Raw genomic sequence first — 17945 nt, 5'->3', positions numbered from 1 at the left:
CTCTGCCTTAAATGGACAGACCACGTACTTAAGGCGGGGCTGCCAGAGGCTGGGCTGTCAAGGGGGAGCTTGAGGAGAAGAGGACCAGTTGTACCTGCCAGACTCTGAGCCTGTGTTTGTCTCTGTCCCCATCCAACCAGGTTCTTAAGGGTGGGGGCTGCCAGAGGCTAGGCTGCCAGGGAAGGGCGTGAGGAGACGAGGAAGGAGGATCAGCTGCACCTGCTGGACTCTGAGCCTGCATTTGTCTCTGTGCTTGCCCAACCAGGCACTTAAGGCGGGCCTGCCAGAGGCAGCTCGGCACCTCGGCATCGTGCCAAGTGCAACGCTAAGTGCACACTTAGCATTGCACTTGGAGTCGTAGAGGAGGCTCTGTTTATACACTGGCTTCTCCAAACAAGTGGGCCCAGCATTACATCTGAATACACCATTGCTTTTGCCCTTCTGATATTTCAGGTGGGCTGATTTTAATTCTATTTGTATTTTCTGGTGTTTTACTTAACTTTTGGTATTTTACTTAAATTATTGTCTTGATAAGGAGCCAATGAGTAGGGGATTGACCTTGTTTCAGCCGTATTTTAATATTTTTTAATATGTATTCTTTTACCAGTAATAACTTCTGATGTTAATTAAAATGGTCCTGACTAGACAAGGTTATAGAAATATGGGTATTTCTATTGTAGAGACTGAATCTCTTTCGAATCTTGTTCTTGACTGGCCTTTGGATCATAGGTGGACTTTGGATTACAGGTGGACTTTGTCTGCAGTTCAGACAGAGGGAGCCACTGATTTAGCATCAGAAATTGTTCTTGCTGAAAGTCTTAAATGGCTGGCGGAAGTGGAAAATTTAAAAAAAAATTGGATCAACTAATAAACAAAGAGATCCATTATCTCTTTGTGCAGTACCCCAAAACTGTTATGCTGGACTTTAAGAAAATACAGGGAGTGCATGGAGTAGAGGACGAGGTGGAGAAATTAATAGATCATGTTACTACCATAACTAAGGAGCTGGACCTAGTTAAGGCCTTTCTCTCTGAGTGTAATGGGCTATTACTATTTGTAATTGCCAAATATGTAGGGTGGATGGAGCCCATGTCTGGCAGTAAAGCAACTGTTCAAACTGTACCCTTACCTCATGTTGCAAGAATAAGCAAGGGATCTAGTAAGAACCAGAAGCCTCTTAAAAAAAAAAAAAGGTCAACGGGTCAAAGGAAAATAAGAATATTAAGAGTATAAGGAAAGGCCAGAAGTTACCACAGAAATATAAGAAGATGAACTTTCAGAAACTGTTTAAATTGCTAGACAAGAAACCAGAAAAAGTATTGAAACTGGATGAAGAGAGGTTGTATTCTGAGAAGCAGAAGCTGTCACCTAATAATTCTAAGGATTTTCCTCCTCTCTCCTTGGATGGAGAGACTGGGGAGACAGGCTCGCAGGTCCCAGAGGGATATGCTCTGAATATACATTCTGGCCTTACTTGTAAGAGGCCAGACTTATGTTAATTCAGATCTCTTGACCTGCCAGGATGATCCTAGGATGTATAGCAAAGGTTGGAAGCTAGTATTGAAGAAGCATAAACTGGTCCTTATTAATTATCCAAAGCCAAAAGCTATGCTAGCTCAGCTAGAGCGTAAGCACCATCTAATGCCTATTTTAGGCCCAGTTACTTATGGGGTTTTACTGTATCTGATATTGCAAGTATAGAATTTTTTTTTTTTTACTATATGTATGCGCAAGCAGTTGTTTTCTTTACAGACTGGCAAATAGCTAAGAAGGTTTATCTTAGAAAGAATGAATTTTTTAGTATGGGTGAAGTAGTTTCTCAGTTTTTTAAAAAATATAGCCCCTCCATGTCATTGGTTAAAAAGCCCCCTAGGCCATATCTAAAGAATGCCCAATGTCTAATTGATAATGGGATGGGCAACCTTATTGACTTGGATGATTCCAATCATCTAGTCCTCCGCTCTCTCCCGGAGTGTGCTCAAGTTCATATTAATTGCATCGGTGATGTTATCTAGTCATCTCATCCTCTGCCGTCCCCTTCTCCTTTTGCCTTCAAACCTTCCCGGCATCAGGGTCTTTTCCAGTGACTTTTCGCTTCGCATTTGGTGGCCAAAATATTTGAGCTTCAGCTTCAGGATCTGTACTTCCAATGAGCAGTCAGGGTTGATTTCCTTTAGGATGGACTGATTTGACCTCCTTGCAGTCCAGGGGACTCGTAAGCATCTTCTCCAGCACCACAGTTCGAAAGCATCCATTCTTCGGCGCTCAGCCTTCCTTATAGTCCAGCCCTCACAGCCATACATTGCTACTGGGAAAACCATAGCTTTGATTATACGAACCTTTGTCAGCAAGGTGATGTCTCTGCTTCTTACTATGCTGTCTAGGTTTGCCATAGCTTTCCTCCCAAGGAGCAAGCATCTTTGAATTTCATGGCTACAGTCACCGTCTGCGGTGATCTTGGAGCCCAAGAAAATAAAATCTGTCACTGCTTCCATTTCTTCCCCTTCTATATGCCAGGAAGTATTGGGGCCAGATGCCATGATATTCGTTTTTTTAATGTTGGGTTTCAAACCAGCTTTTGCACTCTCCTCTTTCACCCTCAACAAGAGGCTCTTTAGATCCACTTCGCTTTCTGCCATTAGGGTGGTATTGTCTGCGTATCTGAGGTTGTTGATAATTCTCCCGGCAATCTTAATTCTGACCTGTGGTTCATCCAACCCGGCGTTTCTCATGATGTACTCTGCATATAAGTTAATTAAGCAGGGCGACAATATGCAGCCTTGTTGTACTCCTTTCCCAATTTTAAACCAATCGGTTGTTCCATGTCTGGTTCTTACTGTTGCTTCTTGACCCTCGTACAGGTTTCTCAGGAGACAGGTAAGGTGGTCTGGTACGCCCATCTCTTTCAGAATTTGCCACAGTTTGTTGTGATCCACACAATCTATTGCTTTAGCATAGTCAATGAAGCAGAAATAGACGTTTTTCTGGAATTCTCTTACTTTCTCCATGATGCAGCGAATGTTGGCGATTTGATCTCTAGTTCCTCTGCCTCTTCGAAACCCAGCTTGTACTTCCGGTAGTTCTCGGTTCGCATACTGCTGAAGCCTAGCTTGTAGGATTTTGAGCATAACCTTGCTGGCGTGTGAAATGAGCGCAATTGTGCAGTAGTTTGAACACTCTTTGGCATTGCCCTTCTTTGGAATTGAAATGTAAACTGACCTTTTCCAGTCTTGTTGAGTGTTCCAAATTTGTTGGCATATTGAGTGCAGCACTTTAACAGCATCATCTTTTAGGATTTTAAATAGCTCAGCTGGAATACTGTCATATCTGCTAGCTTTGTTGTTAGCAATGCTTCCTAAGGCCCACTTGACTTCACTCTCTAGGATAAATAAAACCAAAGGTGCTACTTCAAATGACATGTTTAGCATCACATTTAGTTTGGCCCCAGGTTTGCAGTCACTCTTTCCCTGAAATTATCTTTATCTTTCCATGCAGAGATGGCCATTCACTTTCCTTGCCTTCTACCTTCCGCCTGTGTTCTGCTGCAATTCCGATTTTTGGGAATGCCACCTTTCATTAGTAATAATAATCTGTGCCAAAGCACAACAAACAATTAACAACTCTGCTCCCATCAAAACTATCTTCTAAGCAAATCAATAAAGGACAACTTTTAGCATTTCTTTCTTGGAAAAGTTCTTTTCTGTAAAGGGGGGTGGGAAGTGTAACAAGACAAAAGGGGAATGAAACAGGTTCTGGGTGCTCAGTTGAAAAGCATTAAAAATGTGGGCAGAATAAAATGCCTTGTGAATATCTGAGTTTTTGAGTAAGGGTGGGCAACTTGTTCAATGAGGCTTACTCCCTGGTAGGTGTGTACAGGATCACCGCTGTAGGCTGAGTAGGCATGCATAAGATTGTGTTATAAATGTATTAAGGCTGCAATCCTATACATACATACTTTGGAGTAAGTGTCACTAAATTCAGTGGGGCTTCTGAGTAGGCATGTATAGGGTTGCACCATATATAGCTGAAATAAAATGATATTAAATGGTGATAAACATTTGCCCCAGTGCTTTTAAGAGCTTTTCCCCTTAAAGGTGGACTAGAAATATTTTTAAAATATTTATTAATTTTTCAAATAAAAAGACAAAGAAAGAAAGGAAATTACATCAAGTCTGAGTCTAATTCTTGACAGAGGGTAGTACATTTAAGATATTTCTCCATCACCACCACCACCACCCCGACCAAAACCCAGCCCTTTACTTTACAAGCAAAAATGTGGGTGGAATCCATTAGCTGCTTGGGTATTTTCTGTATGGTTCTTCATAATAGCAAATTATATTTAGACTCTTTACAATAATTTGAGGAAAGCCTTTATCTTTATCCGACAGGTTTCCCCAATTGCATCTTCTCCTTTTCCAGTTTCCACAGTGCCTAAAGTCCCAGCTTTTCATCACTGTAGCATGTGCTGTTTCCACTGAGCTCTAATCGAATTATTTTCTTGATGGCTGGGTGCAGTCCGAGTGGAGTCTGGGTTGGGTCTGGTTACTTCATCAGTGTTCCCTCCTCCTTGGCCATGTTTCCAGGACAATGGAAGGAGAAGCTACTGGAGGAGTATGGGATTTTTAAAAAGGAATCAGCTTTGCTGTGAAGACAAGCTTGCCCCCTCCCCGCCCCTTTCCCCTGAAAGTCCAGATGCACCTGCATTTCAGGAGCAAGCCTCATTGAGCACAATGGGAGTTACTTCCGAGCAGACACACATATGCTTGTGCTGGGAAAGGGTGGGCGGGAGGAGAACACAAAGAGGGAAACTAGCTTCCATTTTAATCCATTGACCACAATGGGAGCTACTTCTGACAAGACAGTAGTAGGTTTGTTGTGGGAAAGAGAGTGAAACCAGTCCCCATTTTAACGCACAGGATCTCTATACGGAAGCTGTGAATGAGTTACATCCTAAGGCAATGGATCAAAGCCTCGAGATCGTGCTTAAATGCATTTAAGGAATTGGGCTTAAAAGTGTGCCCCTTCAATTGAGGGGAAATCTCTGTAAGTTCTGATGTTGGACTCGATGGCCTTGTAGGCCTCTTCCAACCCTACTATTCTATGATTCTATGTGTATCATGTCAATTCTCTGTTATTTCTGTGGTCATTGAGAGGGCAAGCCTCATTCAGCACAATGGGAGAAAATAACCCTTGACTAGGGTCGTGGGCTGTGTTCTAGTACTTATTTTCAATGATGTTTTAAAAGTTGGTCCCTCGGCATCCTGCTCCAAAACGGCAATGAAACTTCTGGAAAACTGGGAGGGAAAGGGTTGGGTCACTGAGGTCAGAGCGACACACCCACAAGGGCCGGGCTACACGCCCCATGGGCAGGACTACGATACCGGACCCAGTGCAATGGTGGAAACAGGTCAGTAATGGAGCTGTGTTAAGCTGGAAAAGTCAGACTATAACCAGTCTCAGAAGAAGTGGTTGTTCAGCGACAAAATTCAGGGCTGGTGCTGAATGGCCACAACATCATGGAAACACAGAGACCTCACCGCGCAGCCAGGTTGGAGTAAATCGCTGATCGAAACACAGCCCTGGTCAAATGTTGCCTGTGTCTTTTCTGGATCTTTTGGAAATGGAAGAGGCTAGAGCAGCCTCCCAAAACTTGGCATCCTCCAGATGTGTTGGGCTGCAACTCCCATAATTCCCTTGGAAGTTGCAATTCAGCACATCTGGAGGGGGCAGGCTGGACTAGGGGCTTATGTTCTGTTTGTCCACATGGAAGCAGGGAAGGGCCCTGGGGTGACTTTGAGGTGGCCAGGCTCTGCAGCCTGCCTATGCCTCTTCCTTAACAGTAGCCACCAACCCGCCCTTGTGGTTTTGGGACAGAGAGCTAAACCAGCCATGGGAAAAGCTGTCATCTTGATGAGCCTTTGGTTCTTTATGGCCCATACCCATTATTATCTTGGTTGCTGGAATTGATATTCTTAAAAACCGTTTGATGGAGCACACAGCATTTTCACGTTATGCACATGTTGCTGTGGGCCAGTCAGGGACATTGCTAGGCATGAGCACATCGGGCCCCAGCCCCAAATCTATTTCCCATGGCCTTGGATCTATTCCACAGGACCCTGAGGGTCCACTGGTGCCAAATGCAAGTTCCCTCTGCCCTCAGCTTAATTGCCACAAAGGGGTAATTTTCAAGGGAGATTGCAGCTGTGGTGTGTGGAGGGCACCAGGTTGGGGAAAGCTGAAGTAGAGGCTTGTGGAGAAGTGTGGGAAAGTTCCAGAAAGTGTATAGTGATAGGAAGCAGGAGCTAAGGTCTTTCTCAAGACCAGAGTGTGATAAAAAATGTCGCAAAGCATGGTGAACTAAATGAAGGCCAAGTGAGAGCTGCATAGAGAGTGTAGAAGGAGTTGCTTTATGTGTGTAAAACTGAGAACCAGAAATTGTTTCTGGGTCAAGATGTACCCTAAACTGGAAAATTCTAGCTAAGTGAGTTGCTTAAGAATATGTGCTTTTGTTATACTGATAAGCATGTCTGCAAGAAATGGCCAGTGCATACTGAATTGCTTCCCTCGCTTATGCTGTTGCTGTATAGTTTTAATCTCTGAGCATGTGCAGATGAACTTATGCTGTGTAAAGAAAAGTATATAACCTCATGGAGTGTGGCAATGGGGTGTCTTCTCATGCTCAGGCCTGAGACCACCACACAGCTGTGTTGTTTTGGGAATAAAACAGACCTTCAGAGCATCAGAGAGTCATGTCTTAAATTCCTCTACAGGTGGGAAGGGTTAATTCTCCCCTTCCCACATGTTGCAACAACCTGCCTGTGACTTTCACAGCTGCATGACCGGTATCCAGCTGGGAAAACATGCACTGATGGGAAAGCTGCACAAGTTGAATGTCTGCCTGACTGATAGCTATAGAACGCACAGAGATTCTGTAGGGAAAATTTAAATTGTTATGCTTCTGTGAAGAAGAACCAGATCATGATTCCTTTACAACCTAATACGGAGCCTGACAAGAGGATGAATTTTGGCGGTAAACTTTGCATGAGGCACAGATGCAATGTTTGTTCCCTCTCCTTAAAACAGCACAAGTTCCATTTCCCAATAATAAAATTCTTTGTTGGGAAATAGTGGTTAATTTGGCTTGGAACTGGTTTTTCTTGAGGCAACTAGTTAGGGGGCAATTGGCTATTATGGGTGGGTGATTTCCAAAGGAAAGTAGAGCAGGGAAAGTCCCATAGGTGAGTGACAGAGAGCAGTAAACTAGAAAAGCACTCTGTTCCGATCAGACACATTGCAAGAGTTGGGAAAGATGTAGAAATCTTGTTTTCACCTTTAGCCTGGTAGAGCAAATACCTGGCAACAGAGATGTGATACTAGCAGAGCAATCTCAATTGCTGTGTTTTTTCCCCCACATGTCATTTCAGTCTGTGAATAGCACTGGAGTTCAGTTCATCTTTCCCACCAGTCATCATGCAGCTCCCTAAAGTATTTGCACTGGCTCTCTGTCCTTTTTCTTTGTTTGTTCATTTATTTATTTAAAATATTTGTAGTCCACCTGTCTGGGCAGATGCCCTCTCAAGGGGCCTTACAACATTAAAATTCATATAATAAAGAACCAATACCATAATAGGGCAGCAAACACTCATAAACAACAGACACCAGCAATGAAATGTTACTAAAAACCTGTAGCATTATTGCAGCTACAGAGCACAGCAGTCCAGTAAAATATAGTCAGGAGGACTATGCATCAGCATCAGGCTTAGACTTAAGGCTCTTCAGTGTTAACAGTAAAGCGTGAAAGATAAAGGGCACTGGAGAAATGGCATATCTGTTTAAATGAATGTGGGGAACATCGTTCTGTTACATACTGGAATTCCTCTTATAGACATGTAACATTGGAAATGTTGGTCTTTTTCCTAGTATTTCTATGAAATAAAAAAGACAAAAATTCTGTTGGGAATCCCTTTCATACAAGTCTTTGGACTGAAGGTTCTTCACTGTTCTGACCCTTACTCTGTCTCTGTCCTCATCTCCTCCTGTTGCTCTTGACGTCCAAGTCAGCTCAGTTGCTAATCATCGCCTTTACCTCTTTCTTCCATTCTCAGCCTTTAGCCTTCTTTCATGCTACTTTGGAAGGCTACCCTGTAGACCAGGGCTGGGGAACCTGTGATAGACTCCAGCGTGGCCAATGGTGAAGGATGATGGGAGTTTTAGTCCCATGTCATCTGGAGGGCCACAGATTTCTCATCCCTGCTGTAGACAAAGCCCAGCTTACAGGCCAGCTGTTGGTCTCCTATGTTGTTGTTTATTCGATCAGTCGCTTCCGACTCTTCGTGACTTCATGGACCAGTCCACGCCAGAGCTTCCTGTCGGCCGTCGCCACCCCCAGCTCCCCCAAGGTCAAGCCCGTCACCTCCAGAATATCATCCATCCACCTTGCCCTTGGTCGGCCCCTCTTCCTTTTGCCTTCCACTTTCCCTAGCATCAGCATCTTCTCCAGGGTATCCTGTCTTCTCATGATGTGGCCAAAGTACTTCAGTTTTGCCTTTAATATCATTCCCTCAAGTGAGCAGTCTGGCTTTATTTCCTGGAGTATGGACTGGTTTGGTCTTCTTGCAGTCCAAGGCACTCTCAGAATTTTCCTCCAGCACCACAGTTCATGATCTTCTATAACTGAGGATAATATCTGGTCTTACCATCTTTGTCTTGGGTTACAGTGGTAAAGGCTAGGAATAAGGAGTTGTATTTTCCTCTACACGACCAAACTTTCTGCGCTTTCCTCAAACAGGTGTGGTGGGTAGAGAAACCTCATCATTCTCATCACTGTTGGAAATGAAAGTAGTTCATCTATTTTGGTTTAGGGTCGGGGAAGAAGCAAACAAGCAGGGAAACAGGAGAAAAGGGAGGTCTCTGCTGCTGGAAAGGAGGACAGATGTATAGCTTATGGTTTCAAGGTGTCTCACTTACAGCCACAGACAGGCATAGAGAGCATGCTTCCAGATGAGATTTTTACTGTGGAATCACACTGCCTCATTCATGGAATTTAATGGGAGCTCCAGATAGCGACAACTCCCCATGTTACAGTAAATCCATGAAGGAAGGAAAGACGGAATAGCTGCACGATGCCTTTTGAGTGTTATCACTAGAAGCCCTCTGCCTGGAAGCACTCCAAGTGAGACAGATTTCAGAGAGTACAGGCAAACTTGGTTGGTTTATAGAGGGACTGATCTGGTAGTATGAAAATGGAGGCATGTATCAGCCGTTTCTTATTGACGTTACATCCAGCGATATCACACATCCGCTCTCAAGTTAAACTTCTAGCCAGTTTAATCTGCTACAGCAAAAGGTTCTTGTGGCACCTTATACTTACTTTGGCATAAGTCTTACAATTACATTCATGAGGTTGCAGGGAGGGGGATTAATCAGAGAACAATGCTAATCAAATACTCTTCATTGACTGGTATTCTTGAGCAAGACACATTCATGTTGACCAAATAAACTTTAGGGCTTTTCTAGTCAAGGCTTTTAACCTGCCACTTTAATGTGGCTTCTGCTTTCAGATTCTTTGTGGGATTAAGGTCAGATCCTCTATACATGTTTTTTTTGCGGGGGGGGGGGGTCCTTTTCTGCCTTTCTATATCTTCCTCTATATAACCTCTAGGTGGCACTATGGCATAGCAGAATTGTGCAACTATGAGTGTTTCATTCTGCCATTCTCCAAAATGCAGGACTTTCCCGATCAACCCCCCCCCCCCCCAGAAATGCTTGGAAAGTGCCCGTGTGGATGATGATATTGTCTAACGCACCCACAAACTATCGCAAGTAAGGAATAGCAAGTGCACAATAAAGCCTTGTCTGGAAAAGCTGTTAAATTAAAACACAGTTCAAAAGTTAGGAAGCACCTTTCATAACAGTCCTAAACCATTCTTTCAATAGCAGCTTCTGAGTTCAGTGTTTTCCCACGAAATCTCAGTTTCATAACCGTTAGTTTCACCCTTGGAAGGAAGACAATAGCTTTATTGGAACGCACTGGATAATCTCTTGATAAACTATGCTCCACCTTAAAGCTAACACTGATGTTTATAGGAAAATAGATCTTGTGTGCTTGACAGAGATATCAGCATTATATATGCTTTTCAGCAGGCAAACATTCTTTCTCTAGGTCAACCTGAGGCCAGCTAAGTTAAGATGTCATATAGACCTTAACTATTAAATATGGCATTGCCCTTGCACCCCAATTATCTGAGTGGTCAGAACTCCGGGGATGCAAGCATTTCACCCAGGGTTTGATTTTCTCTGCATCAAATCACTGGAAGCTTACAGTGTTTTGTGATATATGCTCTATTTACCCATAATTATAATAATTGAGCATAAGTGGAGGCTCACAGCATTGACACTATAACAGATACTTCCCCATGGGCAGTGTTAGGGAGAGGCCCACATGGACATGGGCGCTGGATCTTCTGAGCAGTGCCCCAGATCTTTAGAACTTCCCCAATTGCCATAATCTGCATTAATACAAGCCTGCTTCTTCCCTCTGAACTCAGTAGCCTTACAGTTACTAGAAGACCTTAGGACATACTCCCTTAGCAGACTAGTCATGACTGTAGCGTGAAGGCATGAGCCTTTTAAACTAGAGGGGGACTGCCAGCTTTCTTTCCACAGTCTGCGCATTATTTTCATTAAGTCCAGAGTCCAAAATTGCCTAACAGCAGTCTTACCCGGCTTTCTCGGAGTGTGCTTGACTCTGCAGAGACCTGTCCAGCCTATTGCTACTGGGCAAGTGTGCTTGTACCCTGGGCCACTGTAGGCAGCAAGGGCCTGACAAGAGGAAGAGCAGGCGCATTGGCTGCTCACATATCAAATGTAGTGCCAGAGGCCTTCCTCATTTGTTACTTCCTCCAAACTGGCCCAGGCCCCTTACCTTGGGGAAAACAGAAGTGGGTTTGACTGCAAAAAGGATTTGAATGAGCAGCAATGTCTCACTTGGGGGCAAGGTACTGGGTGTGTTTGCACAACACACCAGCCCATGATGAGTGACTAGCCACGCACTGGGGGTTGTTTTGCAAACAACCCCCAGCGCATGGTTGGTGTGCCTGACAGACGATCGGGCGCACCACCCACAGTGTGTTGGTTGTTTCTCCCACTTCCCCCTCAGTCCTGCAGCCAGCTCCGCCCAGCATCCCAGGGGAATTAGCAACAGGACCCATCTCATCTGCTGCCAAGTCCCCCATCTCTGCTCCGGATGTGATCTCCTTGCCAGTGACAGCCCCTCCGACTGTGCCAAAATGGCATTTTGGAGGGGCTGTCACTGGCCCCCCTTCAAACTGCCATTCCCCTGTTCCTTCTCCGACCATGAACACAATGATGGTCACAGCCCTTTTTTCCCTCCCTCTTTTTAAAAGTCATTTAGCTGCTGTTGCACTATAGTGATATTGTGGCTGTCCAAAATAAAGAGGCTTGAGTTAGCAAGGTTATCCACAGGGATCAAGGGCTTACCCTGAACCTTCCGAGTGCCCTGCTTCAAATCCCCACATGCTCAAGTACCGAGCAACTGTTTTTCAGGGCACCCCACACGCTTCCCCATTTTTTGATCCCCTGTGCTTTAACTGCTCTTAAAGCGATAGGGATAAAAAACAGGGAGGTGTGTGGGGCACCCTGAAGAACAGTTGGTGGGAATTCAAAGCAGTGCACCATTTTTTCATAAGATAGTAACTACTCCTTTCGCCAATTTATCTTTTTAATTATTATTATTATTTCTTCACATTGCTCTTTCTCAATTCTGCTGGAGTGACTGACAGCAGCTGGAGACATCATGTTCCTGTTAAATTCCCCCAATGTAGGGATGTACAAAACTCCCCTTACCTGGCTCCGCCGGGTTCTGCTGGGGGGGGAGGCGCTCCGTCCCTCCCCCCGGAATCCTGGCCGACCAGCTCCACTCCGCAGGGATTCCGCGGAGCCGCCAGCCAGCTCCGCCAGCAGCCAGACATCCGGCCGCTGGCTAGCAGGGACACAAATGGCGGCGGCCATAGCCGCCGCTGTTCGCGTCTCTGTAGTCAGCCGTGATAGGCTACGTAAAGACTTACATAGCCTATCACGTCTGGCTTTAAAAAAAACACCAAAAAGCCGCAGCCATTTGCGTTCCTTATTTTTGGCCATCTTAGTCTACATAAATATAATGGCGAAAATAAGGGGGAACGCAAATAGCATCCGCTACGCTATTTGCTTTCCCCTTATTTTCGCTGTCTTAGTCTATGTAAATATTTGCGTAGACTAAAACGGCCAAAAATAAGAAACGCAAATGGCGGCGGCTGTAGCCGCCGCCATTTGCGTACGCATTTTGTTTTGGTTTTTTAAGCCAGACATGATAGGCTACGTAAGTCTTTACGTAGCCTATCACGTCTTGTAAAAAAAAACCAAAAACCTCCAGACAGCAAATGGCGGTGGCGGCAGCTGCCGCCACCGAAGCCACCGCTGGAGCTGCCGCCTCCTGGAAGATCCGCCCCAGGTAAGTCTCGTCCCGGGGGGGATCCGCGGGGAGGCAGGCCGTTCCGCCACAGATTTCGGGGGGCCGAATGCACTGGCATCCGGCCTCACCGAGATCCGTGGCAGAATTCTCTGCCATCCCTACCCCAATTATAATGATGATGATGATGATGGTAGTAGATGAAGAAGAAGGCTATTATTTGATATTTGAGGGAGCGTCTCTCCCTACATATGCCTGCCTGAGGACTGAGATCTGTTGGAGGGGCCTTCTTCTGCGTCCCGCCAGTGTGAGACATACAGTATGGTGGGATGTGGGAGAAGGTCTTCTCTGCTGTGGCACCCCAGTTGTGAAATGCCCTCTCCTTGGAGGCCCGAGTGGCGCAGACATTGGTCTCATTTCGGCGCCAAGTAAAAACACAGCTTTTTACCAAAGCCTTTGAGGGCTAAATCCATTCTCTAAAGTAGCAGACTGTTTTAACTGTTTTATTGTTTTAGATTTTAATTGGTATTAACTTGTTCAATAGTTTAATGTTTTTAGCTGTATAAACTATTTATTGTTTTATACTGTTTACATTGATTTTATCTGTACGACACCCTGAGATCTTAATGATATAGGGCAGGACACAAATGTTTTTAATTAATTAATTAATACCTACTATGCAGGATGAATAAATACTATGTTCAGTGTCGGAGGCAGTATGACTATCTACATCAGTTGCTGAGGAAATTCTAATAGTACTGATGATTATAATAATGATAATAATAACAATAATAACAATAATAGATGGGGGAGAAGGCTATTAATGGAGTAGTGGGATTTAAAGTATCCAAACCTTGGGCAAATAACCTGAAACATGGCATGACATCCCCCTTAAAGGTGTCTACAAGACGCAGGGCTGAAAAGATGCAGTTCCTTATTTCTGAAGGAACTGGGCGGGGGGCTGGACCTAAACACCAAAAGTGGGGTGGTGGTATTTACAGTATCCAAGCTTTAGGCAAATTACTTGAAACTTGGCATGCACATCCCCCTTAAGTGTGTCTGCACTTTTCCAACTTTCAAGTCATTTACCCAAAGTCTGGACACCGTAAATCCCACCACCATGCACCTCAGCTGGAATTGGGGCGGGGATAGGTGCCATTTGCTGCTCTTCCTCAGGCAGCAAAACATCTTGGGGCCAGCCTTGGGCATGGCTGTAGAGACCTGTGGGGTGGGAAAAGGTAGCTGAGATGGTACAGGAAAATATGTGGGGTAGGGAAACAATTGGGGGTACAAAGAGATCTGTGGATGCGGAAACATGTTCAGGATTACATCAAACTTTCTGTGTAATCTTAAACATGTTTACTTAGAAGTAAGTCATACTGAGTTCAGTGGGATTTACTCCCAGGTAGGTGCATGTAGGATAGGAGTAGTTCTTCCTAGTAAGTGTGCTCAGAGCTGCAACCTGCTTCATCAGCCTTGAAGAGAGTCCCAATATGTGGATCTGGAGAGAAACCTGGAGATTGATAACTCTGGTAATTTAAAAAACAACCAACCAAAAGCATCCACAGTTGGGAAATCCCTTTATTAGGAATTTTCACAGGAGCATAGAATAGTAGGGTTGGAAGGGGCCTACAAGACCATTGAGTCCAACCCCCTGCTCAATGCAGGAATCCAAGTCAGAGCATCTCTGACAGATGGCTGTCAATTTTGGTTGGTCCTAATAAAGGTATCCAACTCTGCATATTGGTACTTTAAGGTCGTATGATGATGAGGTTGCTAGAAACTTAATATTGCAGCATGTGGTGTAGACTTTAGGATTTCCAGAAATTAGAACCCAAGAATTGTAAAAACAAGAAAGAAAGAGAAAAAAAAAACGGTGTTTTTTTTCTGGAATCCCAGGAACTACCAAACTAAAGTATTTGAAATAAAACAAGGAGCCACCTTTTGCAGAGGCTTTTTCTGCCTCCTCACCTGGTCCAGAGACCAGGAGCAGCAAAGCATCGTCCTCTAGTCCTGAGGTCTCTGTCCTGTGCTGCTGTGCTTCTTGGGGGGGGGGGAGCCAGTGAGGATTTACTCAGAGGTAAATCCCATTATGTTTAATGGGGGAAACTCCCTAGTGATTGTGTAAGTTTGCAGCCTAAATGCATGAGTTAGTATAGCCTACAATACATTCGCATACTCTCCCTTGCCAGTGTGCCATGTTCAGTTTGCAATGAACTGGTAAATGTTTAAGGTGCCATACCGCTTTTGCTGGTCTCAGGCACTCCATCTGGATGTGGGCCAAGGACAAGTGGGGGTGCCTGGAGGGTATGTTTTAAGCAAGCACAATTTGAGACATTGCTGAGTTCTGTCCTGAAAGCAAGCGAGAGGTTAATTAGGCTTGCCTTCTATAAAATTTAAATTATAGTAATTAGTAAGGGCCGTGGTGGCTTAGTGGTTAAGACGCTGAACTGCAGACAGCAGTTCGAGACCCGAGTGCTGCGTGACCGAGTGAGCTCCCGTCTTCAGTCCCAGCTCCTGCCAACTAGCAGTTCGAAAGCAAGAAATTGCAAGTAGATAATAGGTACCGCCTCGGCGGGAAAGGTAACAGTGTTCAGTCATGCCGGCCACATGACCACGGAAGCTTCTTCGGACAGCGCTGGCTCTTCGGCTTAGAAATGGAGATGAGCACCACACCCTAGAGTCGGATCACGACTTGTTAGGGACACCTTTACCTTTGCCTTTAATTATTTCTAATTATGGACATGTATTTGCATATGTAAATTAGCATATGAAGATTTGCACAATTTTTTTATGGAGCTGAGGCCCAGATCTTTGAGGTACCCACCACCGCCCCTGCTGCTCCCCCATTAAGTTTCAGGGGGGTCGGATCTATACCCTAAAGATTGCTCCAGAAATCCAGCTATAAGACCTTAGATTAGAACAACAGAAAATAACACCGTTAAAACAGTAAAACATTAATACATTAAGGAAGCAATCCTATGGCCGCTAGTCAGCGGCTAGACGGCCATAGGATACATCAGTTTCTGGGAACTAACCTCGGAGCCCACGCTCCGAGGTCGGTTCCCTGAGAACTGACCTTCCCCTCCTCCCACTGTCTCACAGGTAGCGCGGAATGGAGCAGAACAGCTCCACGCCAGAGGAGTGGGGAGCAGCCAAAACGGGGCATTCTAGGGGGTGTTCCGGGGCGGGGAAGGCGGAAATGCTGGTACAACACATCCTATGTGTCATCTGGCAGCCTCCTCCCCCACTCCGCCTTCTCAAAATTGGCTGTCTAGCTGCAAATGCAGGGCAGAAGTGCGGAGGGAATGATCCCCTCCATGCTTCTCCTGACCTGCATTGGATAGGTGGTTGCCTCTGAGTTCGGAGGCGGATGCCTATCCCCATAGGATTGTGCCCTAAAACTACTAAAGAAGTTTAGAGGCTAGATTAAAATTTTTGTCTTTATACCCTTTCTTTAATGAGATTGGAGATTTTTCTGCATAATCTCCTAGAGACGATCTGTTAAAACCATTGAACTACTCCCGGAAAATCTGTTAAGGAGGTTAAAATGCAATAGGTGTACAATGCCTGATCTTCTCTCGGGTCTCTCTCAGAATAGCAACTACCAAAAGTTCAGACTTAGCTTGCTTCCCCCCAACATACATGTGCAACATATGGAAGACAAAAGAAATGAGTTAGCTTCCAACCGTGGAGCCAATCAAAAGGCATACAGTTAACTGTTGACTCTGGTGGGGTGTGTGACAAGAGCTGGAGCCAAATAGGGGAATTCCACTGGTTTGCATAATCTATACTGAACTTCCTGGATCCTGCTCACTGCAGTGTTTCTTGCTCTTCAAATACAGCTGGCCAACCTGTAAAGAAGTTCCATTCCTCTCCAGAGCCAGTAGCAGCCTTGGCTACGAAGCAGGTTCGCTTGCCATTGGTTACTCACCTCCAGCTCTTTGTTTCTTCTAGCAGCAGAAATGAGCTTCTGGTCACCTTTCTGTGCCATTCTTCTGATCTTCATCCATGGTGAGTTCAGGCTGATTCAATTGCCAATAGGCAAAATAGGGATGTCTCATAAGTGAACACTCTATAGGTGCAAACAAGAGAAAGTAACAGTTTTACACAATACAAAACTATCCTTAGTAAGAGAAACGTAATTATGTTAAAACGCATGAATGAGAACGTTGGTCATGATTGGCCAAGAAAATGATGAGATGCCTCCTTTGCAGCCTGGTCCTACGCATGCATGATCTCACAGTACTTTCCACGGAGTTCAGTTATGGGACTGACTTCCTAGGAAGTGTAACTTTGAATTGCAACCTTAAAGATTTCTTGAAACTCCTTGACTCCTGGATGGCTCTTTTTAACAGTGGTGGACCTGTTATTCCATAAGTGGGCAACCTGTTCCCTGCAAATTTGCTCTGATGGGCTTGACCTTTTGAGGGAGAGGTTGCTGGGTTAAATGGCACTTCAGGGGGTTGGTATAGGATATCTCTTACACTGATGTTTTCTCCCATGGGTGCAGGCTGCAATTCTTCCAATGTGACAGCATATAGAGCTTTTCTACACAAGGCTGTTAATCGGCTGTTAATCCCTTGTTTCTACTTTTAGTGTCTTCACAAAATTGAGATCCGAGCACTGCAAAAGGAGCATTTCCTTACCTGCTTTTCTGCAACATAAACTCTAGGTGGCACTGTGGTATAGAATAGCACAAATACACAAGAGGAAATTGCACTTTCTTTCACTTTCAAATTAAATGCTGCATTTTCCCTGCTGTAGGAAAACTTGCCAAAAGTGCTCTTTAGACACAGAAGCAAAACTGAAGGGTCACAACATCATCTGAAGAACCCCTAAACAACTGTGAGTAGGGAGTGACGGGAACATGATAAATGCCTTGTGTAGAAATGCCCTTCGTTGTTTGAGATATATGAGCTATAGCAGTAGAAGCTGTGGCCATAATTTCCCATTTCCAACATAATGGCAAACTATGGTTTTCCCTAACCAGGGAGTGTAGTGAGGAGAATTGGAGCATACTATTCACAGGCTTAGCACACTTTAAAAGAATGAATGGAGTAGAGTATAACAGGGTCTTTGATTCACAGTCACATTAAGGAGGCTTGCTTGGCATCAACATGGTTATCTTTCTGGTGTAAGGCAAATATGTTTCTTTTCTTGCAGGCATTTTGGAGACTTGGGGCAGTATCCCATACTATTGCTGACCCTCCACTACTTCTGTTGAGCAAGGTGAACCGGCCGGTAGCACAACAGGAACTTGTGCTTCCATTAAAAACCCAGGAAATTTGCAGCAATGGTACTTAATGGAATGGGACAGGTCGGCGGAGCTTCTTCTGTGAGCACCGCTGACCTGCCTCACTCAGTTATCTAGTATTGCTGCTCGTTTCCACTTCTTTCTGGAACTGCTAGTTCCTGTTGTGCTAGCAGCAGTCAGTTCCGCTGGTGTGCACGCAGAGTAGGATACTGCCCTTTTTTG

The 17945-nt window shown here is 44.8% G+C and overlaps 1 protein-coding gene across 6 annotated transcripts in view; it reads left to right on the top strand.

Moving 5' to 3' along the window:
* The first annotated feature begins 255 nt into the window (after positions 1-255).
* LOC146358011 (lectin-like) overlaps positions 256-17945 on the top strand; it is a 28147-nt gene continuing 10457 nt past the window's right edge. For 2 of the 6 annotated variants that reach the window (XM_084859812.1, XM_084859818.1), the window contains exons 1-2: positions 16282-16480; positions 17234-17314. Coding sequence is in view for 4 of the 6 variants with exons in the window: in XM_084859806.1 (XP_084715932.1) it covers positions 16432-16480 (49 nt within the window). In the remaining 2 variants the exon portion in view is untranslated. Of the gene's footprint in view, positions 454-16281; positions 16481-17233; positions 17315-17945 lie in introns of those variants that run through there. The other 4 variants (XM_084859789.1, XM_084859801.1, XM_084859806.1 and 1 more) reach the window with 3 other exon arrangements.

This window comes from Heloderma suspectum, chromosome 1 (genome assembly GCF_057233095.1).
Source record: "Heloderma suspectum isolate Gila_16-S chromosome 1, 16-S_ref, whole genome shotgun sequence".
NCBI lineage: Eukaryota > Metazoa > Chordata > Lepidosauria > Squamata > Helodermatidae > Heloderma > Heloderma suspectum.
Note: the sequence above shows the minus strand (reverse complement) of the source record. Positions and strands in the feature narration are given on the sequence as shown.